General features: G+C 39.1%; 1 protein-coding gene and 1 long non-coding RNA gene across 5 annotated transcripts; one reads left to right on the top strand and one right to left on the bottom strand.

Annotated features, from left to right (window-relative positions):
- Positions 1–401: 401 nt before the first annotated feature.
- LOC121892386 lies at positions 402–11,722 on the top strand. Of its 4 annotated transcripts, XM_042405421.1 has the most exons (5): positions 402–727; positions 1,162–1,289; positions 11,176–11,235; positions 11,385–11,485; positions 11,613–11,722. In XM_042405421.1, exons 1-5 carry the CDS (start codon positions 524–526, stop codon positions 11,720–11,722), a joined length of 603 nt encoding a protein of 200 aa, XP_042261355.1. In that variant the 5' UTR covers positions 402–523. The 4 variants fall into 4 exon arrangements, 1 of the variants encoding a protein (XP_042261355.1); XR_006094408.1 differs by lacking the exons at positions 11,176–11,235; positions 11,385–11,485; positions 11,613–11,722 and adding an exon at positions 2,940–5,985 and having other exon boundaries at positions 454–727; positions 1,120–1,289; XR_006094407.1 differs by lacking the exons at positions 11,176–11,235; positions 11,385–11,485; positions 11,613–11,722 and adding an exon at positions 1,792–1,943 and having other exon boundaries at positions 483–727.
- LOC121892387 lies at positions 10,566–11,660 on the bottom strand. The gene is made up of 3 exons (XR_006094409.1): positions 11,595–11,660; positions 11,222–11,403; positions 10,566–10,731 (listed from the first exon to the last, which is right to left on the bottom strand). It is a non-coding gene; the product is annotated as an uncharacterized LOC121892387 (long non-coding RNA).
- Positions 11,723–18,578: the final 6,856 nt, after the last annotated feature.

Here is an 18,578-nt window from a genome sequence, read left to right on the forward strand (position 1 = left end):
CTACAAACAAGTTCTGTGTGTTGCTAAAGCTAAAAAAACTGGGAAATATTCACTAAAGCACCAAATGTGTATCAATTCGCTGCTGAAAATAGTCCCCAACAAATGCACTGTTTACCACTGAGACTTTTTTTAAAAATGAAACTATATATATATTTGTAACCTGCTTTTAAAGATTTACATTTCAGTATGAACAAATAGGCAATTGGAAAGCTTTTAATGGTATTTTTCTGCAGTATTAAAAATATACAATTACTCCTGCCTCATAATCTATAACAACAAAATATTTAAAACTGCATGACAAAAGGTCAAAAATAAGGTCAAAATATGACAATAAAGAGTAATTTACACTTGTCTAGCAGACAGTGAATTGGGATTCTTACTTAATAGCTCAGTGTTTTTAACAGAAACAACATTATTAACTAATAAATCGAGTTTTGAGCTCCCCTATTGAGCCTGATGAGTTGGTTTAGACCAATTAACCCACCTGTTGAGGTGAGTCAATGCCTTCTCTTTGTTTTGCTTGATGACCAATAGGAAACTTCTCCACTCATCCATCACGAATGTCTTTCTTTGCATTATTTCACCATGTAATCGACTTCATTGCAGTATTTTCTTCAATTGCATAATAGCTCAGACTGTTTTTCACCTCGGTATACTTTACCTCGCCAACTTCAGCCACAGAGCAATTAGAGCTGGAGGGGAGTGGGACCTCCCAAGAAAAATTAATGTAAGTGCAAAGTTGTACTTGGCTGCACGTTGCTGTTGTCTTCTTTGATAAATTAGTAAGACTGCTACTATTTTCTTGGCACTGTTGGGGAATACACTGCCACTGTGCAATATAGGTAGCAAAACATTAGCTTATAAGGGTGCAGAGAGGCCAAATAATCACAGTAAATCACAGTAAGCTTTTCTTCCCCCTGAAAGACTTAATTGTTCTGAATGAAACATAGAAAATGAGTATCAGTGCTTGGTAACTCCCTCATCTGCCCGCTTGTACTTCATATATAATTCAATAGAAATATAAAAAAGTCAATGAAAGTCACAGAGGTTATTAAGTGTAGTCAAGCACAGTGCACGGACTCGCTTGCCTCTGCAATGTCATCAATTTTTGACCAACAGCAGGATGTCTTACATCTCCAAGTTTTGTCCTGACTCTTCAAGTTTATGGTCTTCCAACCGAGTTGGCAGCAGATCAAAAAAACAGACGGATGTTCTCTTGTGCCACAACACCTACCTGAGAGCTCTCAGCAAGCGCTATCATGCAGACAACGCCTGGATATACCACTCAGGTAAGATGCTGAAACGCTCCTGTCCCTGGATACTCAATACAATCTGATCTATACTAGATTTGCTTTTTATTATTTGGAATTCAGGGGGGTGGGAGTGAAAATATTAAGTAACCACAAAGCTGCCTATCACACCTTGAATGAGTTGGACTAAAGCTTATATAGCCTACAGCAGATTATAATAAATAAGCAGAAAGGCATTCAGTGTCTCACTCAAGGACACATGTGGGCGGATGATAGAGTGCAAACATGTGACCACTAAATCCACTCCGTATGTGGATTTTTTAAAATACTTTTTAATTCTTTAAACAATGCGCAGTATTTTGGGAAATGTACATGTACTAATGTGAAAACTCCTACCTGGCTGTCAACCGCATCATTTTGACAAGTTCAGTCCTAAATATCTCCCCGGCATCTGTCTCAAATTGGATCCCAAAGCTGTTTTGATACTACGTTCCTATTGCCGTCTTATCATTTATCTTTCACCATCTCTCTTTAAATGCAGCAACAATGCTCGCTGCAGGCAGCCGGTCACTGCAGGAAGCTCCATCTCCCTTCCTGTGCCACTAAAAGAAGACAGTGAAGAAGACAAATAAGGCATACGTTAAAGGAGGACATGCATGAGGAGGCAGAGTTAGGACACATTATGATGATAAAGTCATCAAACTCCTGTGCCTTTGATCTAGCGTCAGGCCAGAACTGAACACTCTGTTCTCCTATATTTGTGTGTCATTTAGAGCAATCAGAGGTAGATCTCTATTATGCAGTGTTTAAAAGACGCCCATGGTGAGCTGCGTGTAGACAACCTGTCATAAAACCCTGAGGGTTAAATAAAGAGCAAATAATGAACAAGTTATGTTCTAGCTTGTGGTTTGTGCATCTGTCTTTAAGACTGGATAGAAAAGGTAATAAGTAATTGAGTGTGCTTGCACGCTGGAGGGGGTTACGCTGCAGTAGGTTGAGTCTGCAGGGAGTTTACAGTGCTGTTTGGTGAATCTCTGCTCCTGTGTGTGTGTGTTTACCCTCTGCGGTCATTTGTTATTGCCTGCAGAGGGCAATGCAGCTCCAGTAATCACTGTGCAACATAAATAGCACAGACAACAGAGTTGAGGATACATGGACACTATTAGCAACTGTGAGTCTTGCTATTCATCTGGGCTCAATGATGTCTTTTAGGGTGTTTCCAGGGCTGACTAAGTGTCTGACCTAAACCTGCTGACAATAAAGGAGCAAAATGTAGCTCAGGAGAGGTTAAATCTACTGTATTCAGCCCAGAGCTGGAGGGCGGTTTTAACCAAAGAGCAGCATGCTTTCATGCTTTAATGGAACCCGTGTAATGGCTCATTATGTAACTAAACAGCGTAGAAAAGGGGAAAAGTTGACGAACGTGATGGGCAAATTTTGACTGAGCTCCAGCAAGCAGCTGCTAAATGCACACATAAACTGTTTAAATGTACATTTAATGCTGTTACATGCAGAGATGCTGCCAGCAGGGGAGCGCGGGGGGTCAAGTATTTGTTCTTTGTAATGTTAGGAAAGGACTTTGACTTTCAAGTAACTAAAATTGCAAGTATTACTACAACAGTATTTTATTCAGAAGGCTGCCTTTGTGAACTCTTTTTCTCTCTCAACTTTTTTTCCATTTATGCAAAGCAACGTCTGCGACCCCTCGTCACCACGGACAGATTACGGGACCATGACCTTTCAAGAGATTCCTGCTACAGAAGATTCAAACCACTACAGAATACTGCGCAGAATATTTTAGGAGACCATCAACTGAAGTGGGATTTGCACATCCCTACCTACAGGACCCATCTTTTTGCAACAAAAAATGTTAATATAAGTAAATTCAAACAGGAGCTTTGGCATTAAGGACCCCCTGACTCCTGTGGCCCTTGGGTCTGTGCCTGCTGGGCCCATTTGGTAATCTGTCCATGTTCGTCACAGGTTGTGTAGCCCCATTTGGACGGGATTAATATTAATGATCGTTGCAGGGTGTTGTAGCAGAAGGACAAGCAGCCCTTCCAGTGGAAAGATCTACCTCAAAGATGTACTTTAAAATACAGGGACGATGCTCCAGATGGGATTTAAATGACCGGTAGATCATTTCTGCTGTAATCAATTCTGGGGAGGGTGAATTTGAGGCACAGATGCTAGTTGTCTATTTCTGTGAAAACACACAAAGCGCTGATACCTAGACCTCCTTTACAGCTGACAAAGGCAGCTAATTGCAATTGAATATGACCCAGCTTTTATGTAGTGTTTTCAATGGTAATTTAGTAGCTTCAAAGTCAATCCTTTTTATTGTGGTGCTTCCATTTCGCTGTGTAGTCCCTTTGGAAACATTATCACCTGCTTACTGTGTGATTGCGTGTTGCTACTGAGGGCAGCGCCTATAAACCTCTACCACTAATGTGTGTGAGTAAACCAGGAAATTTAAGTAGATTTGTTAGAGAACTGTGCAGTCTAGTGGTGAAGCAATAAGTCAGTTAATCAGAAAATCAATTAATCCTTTAGGTCATTTCTCTGGCTTCTCAAAAACGTTGAGATTTGCTGCATTTCTCTGTCTTATATAATAGTATTTGAATATATTCGAGTTTTGGCAGTTTAAAGATGTCACAATTTTCTATTCATTTTTATTGACTAAACGACTGACAACTGTTAGCTGAAATAATCTCTGTTGCAGCCCTGAGGCAGTCCTTGCTTCAGCTTCTGTCACAAAACCCCCAGAAGATAAAACAATCATGTCCAATTAAAAGATACCATAACTTAACAACACAAAAAAAATAATGATATTCTGTGTTCTTTTTTCTTGACAAGCTAATAGGGATTTTGACGGAGAATTGGCAGTAGCTGGTATGTCCCATATTGTAACTACTAGAAAGCTTAGAAGTGCTGGCTCATGAGATTCAGGCTTGATTCCACAAAAGCAATTTGCACCTATTGGTGAAGATGAATACAGTTAATGTAAATGAAGAAACCGCCCTGCAAAGCACTTGAGCCGAAGCCCTTCCTATCTAGTGCCCTTCTCTACAAATGCACTCTGCTGTGCCAATGGTGGACCTATTTCAATGTCACATTAAAATATCATTCCTGATCCAATAGTCTCATTGCCTGCAGTAAGTACTCATCTAAAACAATGGGCTAATGCGTCAGATGCACTCTGCTGTTAGTCAATTCGTCTCCAACAATGTCCTCTTAGCATTTAGTATTAGCACACTTGATAGGGACACAATGCAAGGTTTGACTGAGCTCAGTAAAATAAAAAATAAAAAAGGTGGTTAACAAATGGCACAAGGAGATGCAGAAAGGCAGTAAAAAGCAGGAGATTAGGGGGGAAAAGCCAATGAGAGATGGGAGAGAGAATAAGAGAGGCAGATAAGGGATAATGAGGTGTTCGCAGCAGGAGTGATAGAGAATATAAAGGAAAAAGGTGCAAATAATGGGCAAGTGGAATTTGGGGAAGAGACAAGAGGAGATAAAGGTGAAAAAAGGACCAGAGGAAGGTTGTGGTATCTGGCCAGGCTCAGCAAAACAGGGGCTAAAAATGTGAGCTGGGATAGAGAGGCGCCACGCTGAGGGCGAAACAGGATTGTCAGAAAAGTGCGACATCGATGGAGCCATCGGCCTTTGAGTGACAGGATGGTGTGAGGGCGCACTGAGGGCAGCTCGAGGGACCACGAGGACCAGCACTGAAGCAATATGGGAGCAAGAAATGTTGCAGAATGCCTGAACAAGTGTTTTGAACAGCATTATTATCCTGATAGAGTTGAAATTTAGCTTTGCTTATTATAGTCTGGAAAAGAAGCATTTTCTTCAGCTAGAGGCAACATCAATCAGTAAAATAACAAATGAAGTTGTCAGCACTCACAAATAAGTGTATATCACTTTTTTAATGATGCAGAGAGATGAGATGAGAGATTTCCTGTTGCCAGACACTTTAATTCTGCAGGTCTACACTTCATGGGTATCGAGACTGTAAGGCCACTGTTGAGGGAAGGTGAAAGGAAGAGGAAACATCTCCAAAGAGAGACATATTAGATTCACTACTTACAAAGCAAGTATCCTAGAGGTTTAAACAAAGAATTGCTGTTGTCTTGTTTCTTATGAATATGTGTATTATTGATATATACGCATTTGTATATATTCTATGGAGGTTTTGCATATGATTGGTTTTATTGTTTGTGTGTAAATCTAGCAGTCGTTTATCTGGCTTTTACAATCACATATGTGATATAGTGCATAGATCTATGACTCATCTGGCTGTTTCTTACTAATATTTATCTCTTGACGATGATTTGTATTTTTGTACATGCATTTGTAGGCTATTTTTTATGGAGATTCTGCACATAATGAGGTTACATATGTAGACCCACATACATGCAATTTTTATCATTAGTGTGTAAATTCAATTCAAGTCACCATGCAATCACATATTGTGATATATCTCCTCTGATGGCTTAAATTGCTTGGAATTTTCTTATTTTTCTTATTATTAGTGCTGTTTTTTTGATGATTTGTATCTGTTTGTGCCTGTTTGAATGATTTGTATCAGCTGGTTGTAATCACCAGCAGGTTCCTGGCTGCTGTTTGATAGGGGTCACACTGACTAATGTTTCAGTAACACTGAGGAAAGCCTAGGGCTGAAACATGTTTTTTTTTTGCTGCTGTGCATCATTAAAAAAGTGACATACACTTATTTGTGAGTGCTGATGACTTCATTTGTTATTTTTGTGATTTTTGAGTCGGCACCCACTACACTCTAAAGACTGTGAGTTTAGCACGCCAGCTCTTTCATTGAAACAACATCAATCAGTGCAGTCTAACACAAGACTAAATCCGACCGTCAGATGATTGAAAAGTGGCCTCCTGTGTTGAAATGTCGACATGAATCCTTCCTCCAACTGATTGAATGAACACACAGCTTTTCTTCGGGTTTTCAATCGGAAAAATATTCACTCAAACTGAACGTTTTAGGACAGGAGAATGCCATGAAAATGCAAAATCATGCTTCATTAGATCATTTAAACCTGCATTAGCCAAATTGGGCTGCAGAAACAAGCTATGAACACAATATTTTTGTGTTTCTGGCCTCCTGCTGAGTAGTTACTATCTTTTTTTAGCTCTGTTTTTGGTCTCCACCAACTCCTGAGAGAAATATCTGATTCTTTAGCTGCTAAATGCTGCACAAAGTTTACTAGCTAGTCACTAACTTTGCCTTTCTGCTGTTTATTGCTAGACAGGTGGTGTACAGTTGGTTTTAGAGCTTTTTTGGCAAAAATAGCCACAAAATAGTTGGTTAGTTGAAGGCCATAAAATCAAAACAATGAGCTGAAAGACTCAAAAAAGTTCTGTAGATCTCAGGAGGCGTTTGTAGATGCTTCCCAGACAAATATCCCATAATGAAAACTGTACTGAAAGAACAGAAAAAGTAATGAGATTTCAGCTGGTTTTATGAGGCTGTTGTCAAGAAGAAAAACATGATGGAGCTAAAGGTTGAGAGGCTCTGGGAAGGTTATTGAGCAGTCTGTGGTTGGTAGCCCTCCTTCCAGCCATTAAGAGCTGACTTTGACCCTTTGACCTCTCCATCTGCCTCTTGATAGTGAAAATGTCACTTGGAGAGAAGTACATTGGTTGAGTCATGAGTGTGAGTGGATGAGAATGTGCAGAAGACTTTTCTTGGTATATTTAAAATGTGTTTTTTTTTTTATCAGGAATATCTTTAATCAAACATCTCTTGCCAGGTCTGCCTGTTTTTAGGAAACAAAGGTTTGAAATTTAAGCCTTTATTTAGGTGGAAGTGAAACAGTGAGTTAACTATGACCCCACAAACTGTGATGTAAATTTTAATTTTATTTCCTAAATAATTGCCAGAGCTTTCAAGAAATGGCTTTATACTGCATTTGGCATTTGGCAAATGAGGGTAATCTGAGAAGTTTGCCATTGCATCTCTGCATTTAATATCAAAGCTCAACAGGTCGTCAACCCCACACAGGTTTAATTAAAACACAGCTGTGGGTGCATCAATATGCACTGGACTCCCCCCACGTGGAAATGAGGCTTTAATACACCCAGCAGAGCACCTGATCTCTCTCATCTCCTGATTAGAGAGGATGGTGCAGTCTGCTTAAAGGTCAAGGACATTAAAGAGAGGTGAATAAACACCGTCGCATGTTGTGTTTGTGTATGATAGTCAGATGGTGGGTTTGTGTATTTCAAGTGTCGATGTGTCAGCACTACTGAATGACTGAGGTGCAAATCAGGTAACAGGATGGAGAAATGCTGAGTAAAGTAAAGGAAGTAAATTCAGGTCTGAAAAAGGCTGAGTAGAGCTTCTGGATGACATGATTTGGCTAAAATTGACAGCAAAGTAAAGAGATTTTTTCATGTATTATTATATCTGATGACTCTTTAATAGTTTATGCTTTATTAAATGTAATTTACTGTCATGCAAATAAATAAAAATCACAAATATGAGTCTGATATATGGATTATCCTGATTTGACTTCTCTCTATTTTTGAATTTCTATGGTGTGTGTGTGTGTGTGTTTTCATCTCTCTCCAACTTGCCACTTAATGTGCAAGCATGCACACAATTGAGATTAATCTGAAGTGTGGTTTTGACACACACCTACACACACATAGGCAGACAGACGATGCCGTTCCCATTGAAAGACTGATCTGTGCTGAGTTGGGCCATAATTACTTGCCAGCAGACAGTGGAGGATAGGAAAGCCAGAAGAAATCATTAGGGAGCTGTCAGGTACCTAAAACACTCTGATGTCAGTCCTCTGTGGGCTCGGTGAGGCAATGTTGTTGTTTAAAGATATTTCTGCTTTGCTCAAGAGCACACAGGAGAGAGAGACAGGAAGCCAGATTTAGACTCCTGATGAAGTACAGAGTGATGAGATGAAGTTAATGATATTTAACCAATTTAATTCAGTTTCAGATTCTTTTGATTACTTTGAAAGCCCTCCATGATTAGGCTCTGCTCTGTATTTCTGATCTTTTCTGATCTATGTTCTGCAACAAGATTTCTGCTTTTAGCTCCAACACCATCTAATAAACTCTGCCTCAGTATCACCTAAGCCAGTGAACGCATTTTAAACATTTTGTGTGACACAAGTGTGTCTTAAAACAACAGTCAGATGCCCATATGAACAATGAAAGAGGTTTTCTCTGCTGTAATCATTCCTCCTGTTCATACTGGCTATTAAAAGATCTCCTTCAAATGTGCTTTCAATTTAAGTGATGGAGGCCAAAATCCACAATGTGACTGCACAGGCATTCAGTGCAAAATCCATTTAAAGTTCATCTGAAGCTTATATGAGGCTTCAGCAGTCTGAGTTAGTCATATCAAGTGGATATCTGCCACATTTACAGTCTTTTTAGCATCAAATTTCCTCTGTGTTTCCTCGGACAGTGTTTCCCTGTTTAGCTGTGGTGGAAGTAAAGTAACAATAAGAGGAACTTTGGTACTAAAAAGACTGTAACTTTGAAAGATATCTACTTGATTTGTCTCATTTGAAAGGCTGAAGCTTCATATTAGCTTCGGATAAACCTTTAAATACATTTATTGCACAGAAGGAGGACTGTGGATTTTGTTCCCCATCACTTACATTGTAAATGCATTATGAAGGGATCTTCTAATGGTCAGTATGAACAGGAGGAATGATTACAGCAAGTAGAACATGTGTCAGTGTTTATTTGGGCATCTGACTGTCTTTCAATTTCTCAACTTGAAAAATTGTGAACCCGTTCTTTAATGTATTTTAAAGTATTGTATTTTAAGTGCACTTGTGAAACTGTGGTTTTGAATAACTTTTCTTATTGTTTTAACATGTTGCAACATGAGCCCATTCTAATGTTTTTTCAATCACCATTTAATTATACTTTGATTGGATTCCCAAACAAAGAAGGGGCTTTTTGAAAATCACTTTCAGTCGTCAGTAACAAAAAGAACATCGTAATTATGATACTAGTCCCACTACTACTGCTACTACTACTATTACTACTACTACTACTACTACTAGTACTACTAAGAATAATCTTGATGCTCTTTAATGCAATATTAATTAATTTTGCAGTTTTACAGTTGATACAATTGATATACAGTTGATATAACCTGCTCAGGTTAGCTGTTTGTGTAAATAGGTAACACTGCTTATTTTGTTTTTATTTAGTCTGTAACTGTCTCTTTTTGCTGTTTGGTGTAGCATATGGAGTGTCAATGGGTTTATTATCAGAGCTTTTTCTTTTGCTGCTAAAAGGTTAAAGCTGGCGGTGAGACTGAACCATAATAGTGAAGTTATAGACCATAAAACCCAAAATAATTAACTAAAAAAACTAAAATGCTCCTTAGGGCTGAGGGGGACCGCAGAGTTGGGTGATACTTCTCTCTTCAGTGGTGGAAAAAATATTCAGATGCTTTACTTAAGTAAAAGTACCAATACAGCAATGTATTACTATTACTACAATGCAATACTTCATTACAAGTAAAAGTCCTGCATGAAAAATCCTACTTAAGTAAAAGTACATAGGTATTAGCAGTAAAATGTAGTTAAAGTACTAAAGTAATGACCCTACAATCCTCAACTTCACTGCCAGAAATCTGAATGTGGCAAGAATGAAGCCAAAAAAAGGGTATATCTAATACAAAGTCACACATTTTCAGCATGGCGTACTATACTACTTGGATTGTACATTCAAGCAGAGATAGGAAATCATTATTTCTCATGATGAATGCGTGTGGGTGGTGGATGACTCTCTGACGCTGAGAGCAGATGAAGGCAGAGAATCGCTGTCAAATCAAAGCAACAAGACAAATTAAAAATAAGCGAAACCAAGAGAAGTGCAGCGCTGACGTTGATAGGCAGAGGAAAGCGACTGTCTAGAAAGGTAGTGAGGGTACTGAGGAGTGATTGCTCCCCGTGGGGTAAATCAGACACAGAGGTGGAGAGTGTTTCTGCCCAAAGGGGAGTTGTATGTTTTTAAGAGTTAGTCTGTACACTTTCAGAGTGACCTTGTCTTTCTCCTGCCACTCGACAGCATTAATACAGTTCAGGTTCAGGTGGTTGCCCCAGTAATCATCTCATCACTGTTCCATGTATGACATATATGTTTAATCCTGCACTGAAAAGGTTATTTATGCCACAAGTGTAGCAATTGCAGCACCTATATATAGGCTACTGTAAAGGAAAGACATCTAACAAGATGCATTAAAGACACCCTTTTCATATCTGGTTTCCCAAACTCACAGACACACTGAGTCACCTTAAGATCTTGAAAATTGGATTTATTAACAGCAGCAGAAAGGAGGTTGTAAAGAAAAGGAAAAGAAATGATAGGGTAATGTTGCTTCTTGGTGGCCAAAGACAAAATGGAGTTCTGCTCTGTCGATCCTCCGTCATCTTAATCGGGTTGGAGCTTGAGGGGCAGCCATGACCTGCGAGAAGAAGGTCATGTGACAGATGGAAACAGACAGATTGTCAAGAGGCAAATTTTGGTTGCCTTTCTAGCTTGTACTATTATAAACATTACAACATGACTACAGCAAGGAAGAAATACTTGATAATGTCATTAAAGTTGTGATGAAGCATTGAGCTATAATGCGTTGTTGTAAAAAGCCAGTGGTTTCCATCCTTTTTGGCTTTTGACTTCTTACAAAAAGCAGTGTGTAGTCGGGGTCACATTTCAGATGTCTATGAGTTGTGAACAGCTCAACAAATAGTTATTTTTCCCTCTAAACTTCTCACATGGTTTCATTCCAATAAATGTTCAAATGATCCAATATTTCACCAAAAATCAACGATTAGACAAAAAGTCCAAAAACTGGAAAACAGATTTGTGTATCAGAACTTTGTTTTCTTTTCTTTCCTCTCCCTCACAGCTCGGTTATCTGTCATGTGACTCCTTGCGGTCTTGGTCCAACCTACCATCATCACTGCAGGTGACGCAGCCATTTAAGTTAGGCAGACTTGCAAATTTTGGAAAGAATAATCCTCTCTCCCATCCCCATGGCACTACACACCTCGCCAACTTCAACTCCCAGACTGTTCCCTAAAGTGCAATATGTAATCCAGATCTTGTTTTTTACAGCCACCTGTTAGAAGAATCCCTTGCGGAGGAGCGAGAAAGAGTGAAAAAACAGGAGAACACAGCAAAATTCAACATGCAAAAATCAATGCACATAGCTCTATGTAAATAATAAACTTCATTAAAATTGCTGACAGCCCATAGAGGAACATAAATGTTTCTGAAGCACAAAAGCTTCCTGTAGTGGAGAGCCTTGGTATCCTGAATCATTACCTTTGTGCTTACATCCAGACAGGCCTTGCAATCAGAGGGCTGTGCTCATCCAGATCAATACCTGTGTTCCTCTTTGTGATGTTTTGGGACCTCTTCCAGTGGACAATACACAAAGCCATTTTAGCTGAACAATCCAATTGTAAATCCGATATTGTGAAATGAGCAAATCAAAAGTAATTTGTGAGTGGACAGTGTGGGTGGACCGAAACCTGTGAAAAAGGAAAAACAATTCTCCGAGAGTTAACGCCAAAGTGTGATCGGCCACTTGTGTTGCAACGGAAAGGAGTGGGTGAGGAGAGCGGTCACACGAGGTTGAAATCATCGCCTGAGAAGAAGCAGATCTGTGGTAAGTCTGGGGTGTTGTGTTGTGTGTTGTTGTCCTCAGGAAGTGTAGGAACCTGCAGCTGCGTGGGTAGAAAGCTCAACCCATCAAACGCCCTGCAGGTTCAGGTTTCTGACAGTCTGTTGTTCCACGCGGTTCGCATGAACAGTTAACCATTTAGATGGTTTTATTTTCATAAACTTGAATAGGTTGTATATGTAGAAATGAGGAACTTTTGACAGGAAATTGTTGATGGATATAATCTGGCAGTTGTTGGGATCAATTCCATCACCACTTGGTTGCAGAAGAGTTTTTTAATCTATTTCTTTGCTAACACCCTTTTCAAGCTCAGTGAGTGCATCAGTTTAGATTAGCTTCACACTATGTCAGAGAGCTGTGAGTCAGCTTCATCTCAAACTGTTTTTTTAGCCCAAAATTTTGCCCAGAACTTGTGTTTATCCTTTTGAACATACAAAATATTATCCTGAAAGTGCCTTCGTGACTGTTCGCTAAAGCCCCACCGCTCTTAGTTACTTCCCTTCTTGAAACGTATTCTTAATATTTTGTCCACCTCATTAACATGCATGATAAATATTAGGAACACTTTTCAATATAATGCACTCCAGTACACCACCAGAAGTTGTTGTAATATGTAGGGGTGTAGTCTGATAGCAGCATGAATCACATGATCACCTGGATTTGGAGGAAGATTATGAAAAAAAACCCCCAAAAATCAGTGAACAACTCACGACAGGAGTTCAGAAAAGCGAACAGTCATTAGTTTTTGTTAATTTCATGACTGAAGACCTATCTGCCCATATTTTGGGACAAGGCTTCGCTGCACATGACTGGCCTGCTAACAATCAGTGACAAAAGCTGTTAGCCTTTTAAAACTCAATTCTCTAATGGTACACATAATGGCACAGCCATTCAATGCATCAAGAGAAGAATGACTTTGCAGATTAGATCATAATGTTGATAAGAGCTGCAAACATGAGCATTGTGAAGAGGGATATGAGAGGACCTTTTGCTCCTTTGCATCACTTCATTTCATGCGTGATGTAGATTTTTTACTTTTTCTGAGCAGCCTGGGAGCGAATTGCTGACAATAGAAACTCCTCTGCAATCTTTTTTTATTTTTTATACAAGCCAATCTGTGCACTCGGGTGGTTGTTTTTGTCTGTGTGCGCTGCAGTTGTGCATGTGTGATTGTATCATCGGGTGTATCTAGCTGTGTGTGGGCATGTGTGTGTGGAAAATATCACCTGAAATCAGACTCCATCCTAATAGAGAGTTGCAAATCAGCAGCCACTGGACCTCGGGGACAACATTTGCTGTTATTTTGTTTGAGCGGAGACAAAGTCTGTTTATCTGGCAATGTCATTTTCGAAGGTCATCTTTTTCCACAAAGACTGCACTCATTAAATTCATCAGGCAGACACAAACTGTTACAGGCGTCGTACAGATGTGTGCAACAGGTCCCAGCTCCAATTGTCTGGCTGAAATTAACAATCAAGATCTCAAGACAAGGTAAATTTATTCAGACTTAAATAAAGAAGTGTTCAAATCTTTGGTGTCCAGGTGCCTAACTCTGAGTGTTGGAGGTGTGTATTAGTTATATTATAAAGCCTTCCTCCAGTCTTTGTCCCCTGAGTTGCCCAGTTTTATTACGGAAGAGGTTTGGGGTGATGGGATTTTCAATATCTCCCATGCATCATGTTTTATGAAAGCACTTTCCTCTAATTGTGAGAAATTGGACAGGTTTAGAAGTTTGTGCTGCTTTTGTTGATGCTCCAACACCAACACAGAATTTCATCTTTGGAAATAATAAATGAAGATGGAAACTAATGGAAATCATTACTGCAGCCCATGTGGTAGAACAAACAGCCATTATACTGTAGGAGACATTAAATCTACACCCACGCCTGGCATGGATGCTAACAAAGATAAACGGAAGAAGAAGGCTTTCATTAAATGTCTTTAAAGGAAGTTTGACATTTTGGGAGATTAGCTTTCTTGTTGAGAATTATATGGGAAGATTGATACCACTATACCACTCTCATGTTTGTATGGTAAATATATGCCTATACAGCCAGCAGCTGGTTAGCTTAGCCTAGCATAGAGACTGGAAACAGGGGGAAACAACTAGCGTCTCCCTGTTTCCTGCCTTTATGCTAGGCTAAGCTAACCAGCTGCTGTTGGGGCTTTATATTTACTGTACAGACATGTAGGGCTGCAACTAACAATTATATTCATTATCAATTAATCTGCCTATTATTTTCTTCAGTAATTGATTAGTTGTTTAGTCCATGAAACATCAGAAAGAAGTGAAAAACAGCCATTATGACCTCCTAGCTGTGTGATTAAACTGCTTTTTTCATCTGAGCAACAATCCAAAACCTAAACAATATTAAATTTACTATCATGTATGATAAGAACATGCAGCAAATCCTCATATATTAGAAGCTGGAACCAGCAAATATGACTGAAATGATAAATCGATTATCAAAACAAGGGCCGATTATTTTTCTGTCGATCAACTAACCGATCAATCGGCTAATTATTGCAGCTCCACAGACATGACGGGTGGTATTGATCTTCTCATCTACCTCTTGGCAAGCAAGTGAATAAGCGTATTTCCCAAAATGTCAAACTATTTATTAAATCTGGAAGTCGCAAATATCCAGAACTGGAGTGATACAGTATGATGCATATTTCCAGATTTTTCCAAATTTTGGTATTTATTAGCACTTTGCCCTCATACTGCCACAACCCCTCACTTAAAAAGTTCCAACTATACTCAAATCTCACCAGCCGAAGTACTCCAAGAACACAAACAAGCTCTCCTCTTTTCTGGCTACCTTGTAAATGTACATATTGATCAGAGACTCCTGCTTACAAAGCATCACAGAGCCTTGTGCCTCAGTAGACGTTTGCTCTGATTTATTTACTACCTAACAGCCCACCCATACTTTCCACTCTCAGGATGCCTTGTCATCCTACTCATTTGAAATTAAACAGCTAGGAACAGAGCCTTGGCTCTTTGCTATCTCTCTTTAACGTCCCTGCAGTCCATCATCCGCTCTCTTCTGGCCACGCGGCTTTGAAGTTCATAAACTGTGCAGTAAAGGATGGCTGATCTGATGGTCATTGCAGCTGAGGCAGAAAGGACCCGGTCAATAAACCCAGAGAGTGAGATGCCTTTTGCAGAATCGCCAGACTTAAATCGGGGCCCGTAAAATCATGCATCCCAGCACATTTCACCTTTTGCTCTCGTTCTGTCACCCTGTGTTGAGTGTTTGGGTGTGGTGTGATGGGGAAGTGGCGAGGGCTCTTCAGGACTCTTAAAGGATAGCTGAACACTTATGAAAATAAGCTCCCACTGCTGAGAATATGAGCAATTATTGGCTTTTTGATTTCTTTTTGAAAGCTGGATGGTTGTTTTCCTCTGTGGCTTCACCGAGATCTCTACTGATGAACATTTTAAGCATATTTATTTTGATTTTCAACTTGTCAGACGGTCTGTTTGATCACAATTACATGCGGCATTGCGTTGTAGAAGCAAAGATTTTCTCAAGTTTGCTTAAAATGATTGCACAAAAGGGCACAATGTTTGAAGAGAACCTTAATAAAAAAAAAAAGATAAAACTCGACGTCTCCTTCTCATTTTATTCCAAAAAAATTGAAGGAAGGCTTTTTGACATTATTCCCTACTGACTCGACTCTACCGCTGTCACATGTGCCATAACTATTGCATGAATACATCATGAGAGCTTAGGAAATCAGTATTCAGAACTGTGCCACAAGCTGTTATGGGGCCGCTGTTCAGACATAATGAATGTGTTAGAAACCAGACTTCATGTAAAGTGAATGTGGGAAAAAAAAAATGAAGTTCACTTGACCTCAATATATTCCCCTCAGCTCCTGAAAATTGCTTTTGCTTTGGTCCTTCCACTTGATATCTTTTTGCCAATCACAAAGAGTCACAAAGATCCACCGAGTGTCCTCTGTGTCTGTGCACCGTCAGCGCTGCTGTCGTAGCTAAGATTGTGCTTAAGAGCATGCTGCACATGTGCCAACTCAGCAGCTGTCACCGAAAAGTGAGGAAGGCCAGAGTATGAAAAGAAATCTGTTCCTGCCTGACACTTTTCAAGTAGCTAGAAAGGCAGAACACGGCGGAGTGGCAGGGTGGTCCGCTGGGTAAACAGACTCTTGCCTCTCAAAAACAGAGGACCAGGCTCAAGTCGTTGTTTTGGAGAGTTTCCACCCTGCTGAAGTGTCCTCGAGCAAGACGCTGAATCCTCAGCAGCTGCGAGGATGCTAACAAGCTACAAGCAGCTTAATGACCGCTATTCTGCTGCGCCACACATCCTCTATCTAATACAAAGTCAGCAGCTTTGAAGTTAATTTGACTTATTCTTAGAGCTGGATATTGAACACAAATACTTTGTTGATACAAAATGTGTCTGTCAAGACTATTAATCTGTCAAGTACTGAAATGTGTGCTGAAATTTATAATCTACCATCTTGGTAACACTTTCTATGATGCCCATGTCTACAATGCATTATAAACATACTTATAATGCATTATAATATGAAAAAAATTCTACTTTACCTGCAGCTGTATATTTTACTGTAAACGTTTGATCAACAAAAGTGACTCCTTAAAAAAAATCTTGGTAAGTGAGTATATGCATAAGTGTAATGCATTATTAAAATTATTATAATGTATTAAAAGTATGAGAATTATAATACACTACCTTACAAAAAACTGTCAGCTAGTGACCAGCAATTATGAAGTATTATAATACTTGACCTTATAAATGATTATAAAATGCTTTATAATGTGTTATGATTATTGTTGTAAAGCATTATGAATATTTATGATTCCCTATAAGTATAATTACACAGTGCTATAAGCAGATTCTAATGCATTATAAGTATATTTATAATGCATTATAGACATGGGCATCACAGAAAGTGTTACCATGATCAGGTCATTTCATTTCATTTAGTTATCGCACAGCCGCTTGTGTTTAATTAGAGGACATGAATTTATTTTGTTCTATGAAAAAGTAAGCCACTGGAAAAAGTTTTTGATAGAGGCACTGAAACATTAATAACAGCAGTAGTGATGATAACCAACAACACTTTTACTTTTTGCAATGTTAAAGATTCCTTTTCCATTAAAGACATATTAAATCTTAAAGGTTTGCAGTTGATGACATGTTATATTTGAGTGTCTGCTGCTGCTCACTCCCTCTACCTCAACTTCAGGCTCAACCATGTTTGCCTAATTTGAATTTTCCACCACCACTGACTGAATATTGTACATCAAGACTTAAAACATCTTTAGACCTTTTCCTTTTACTCAAAATGTCTATTCAGCAGTTGGCCAGCAAGTAAATAGGTTTCGTCTAAAAGGAAGGTTGCAGTTTTTATAATGCAGCTTGCATATGAGGCATAAAAAAATGAAAAAAATCTGTGGTATAAGAGGTGATTTCAGCACCTGTTTATTTGCTTTAAATCATAACATCCTGGAACAGAACTTGAGCATTGAAAGAATTTTGTGTCTGGACACTTCACTTCACTTTATTGTCCTTTAAAAGGAAACTTGTTTTGCAGCAGCAAATATTAATAATGCAGAAAATACAAGCGTACAGTGTCTGTACTTTTGGTTACAGTGATGTATGTTTTCCAGGCAGCATAACAATGGACGCTGCGGTGTGTAAATGCCAAAAAGGAACTAAATAAAATTCGAAAACTCATGTTAATAGGTGTTCATGTACAGTATATCAGATTTGTCAAGACTGTATTTAAATCAAGTACATGGAGAAAAGAGTACTTAATCATTCTCTGCCCTGTGTGGAAGCATATCCACCTGGTGCATTAAGAAATCAATCTTGTAATGAGTCAAAGCAGCAATGAAATAGATTTTATGGTGAAGCAGTCAATGTGAGGCTCAATGATAAGAGCTTATTGAAATGTCATATATCTGATCCATATAACAGGCCACTGTGTGTCATTATAAGTCATTTAATACATTTGTGAAATAAGCTCAAATGTAAAATAGATTCAATTTGACTATGAGGATTTTAAAACGGAGGCAGCAGGTACTGTTCCAACAATCCATGATTGTTGACATTCTCATAAAGCACCTATGTGCTACCCTCGAGTTTGAAATCTGATACTCTGTTGTTTACAAGATAAGTGTTTTTACCTGCCAAGTCACAGCATCTGCTCCTCTTTCAAGAGTTGACTGAAGCAGCAACGAGCTTTGAAGGACGACTGTTTCATTTTCCGCTGTATAGATTGACTTTAGCTCCAGAGCTTCGGACTAAACTTCAGTTTTTTTTTAACCAATATAAGAGTTAATCAGAGATCTTTACAGAAAGCGGAGAATCAAAGGCGTAGCCTCAAGATCTTATGTCATTTTATCCATGTTACATCCTTCTTCATCATCCTCAGCATGTTTATATTCACCACCATCATCACCCCTTTTTCTCCTCATCCTCCTACTCCTCCCTCTTATCATGTTAGTTAATCACACTGTGATGTCATCAGTGTGTTTCCTCTATAATTGGCTCCAGTGGGCAGGATGCTCATCATCGCCGTCAGCTGCACGATAACCCAGAGGAGTTATGACAAGCTGTTGTGAGGTC

This window comes from Thunnus maccoyii, chromosome 24, assembly GCF_910596095.1.
Source record: "Thunnus maccoyii chromosome 24, fThuMac1.1, whole genome shotgun sequence".
In the NCBI taxonomy this organism is placed as follows: domain Eukaryota; kingdom Metazoa; phylum Chordata; class Actinopteri; order Scombriformes; family Scombridae; genus Thunnus; species Thunnus maccoyii.

Bases quoted from the DNA above. Each gene is read 5' to 3' on its own strand.
- LOC121892386 (XM_042405421.1), top strand. From the start codon at position 524: ATGACCAATAGGAAACTTCTCCACTCATCCATCACGAATGTCTTTCTT. The intron at 728-1,161 runs GTAAGTGCAAAG...TGACTCTTCAAG, and splicing joins ACCTCCCAAGAAAAATTAAT to TTTATGGTCTTCCAACCGAG. The intron at 11,236-11,384 runs GTGACGCAGCCA...TGTTTTTTACAG, and splicing joins ACCTACCATCATCACTGCAG to CCACCTGTTAGAAGAATCCC.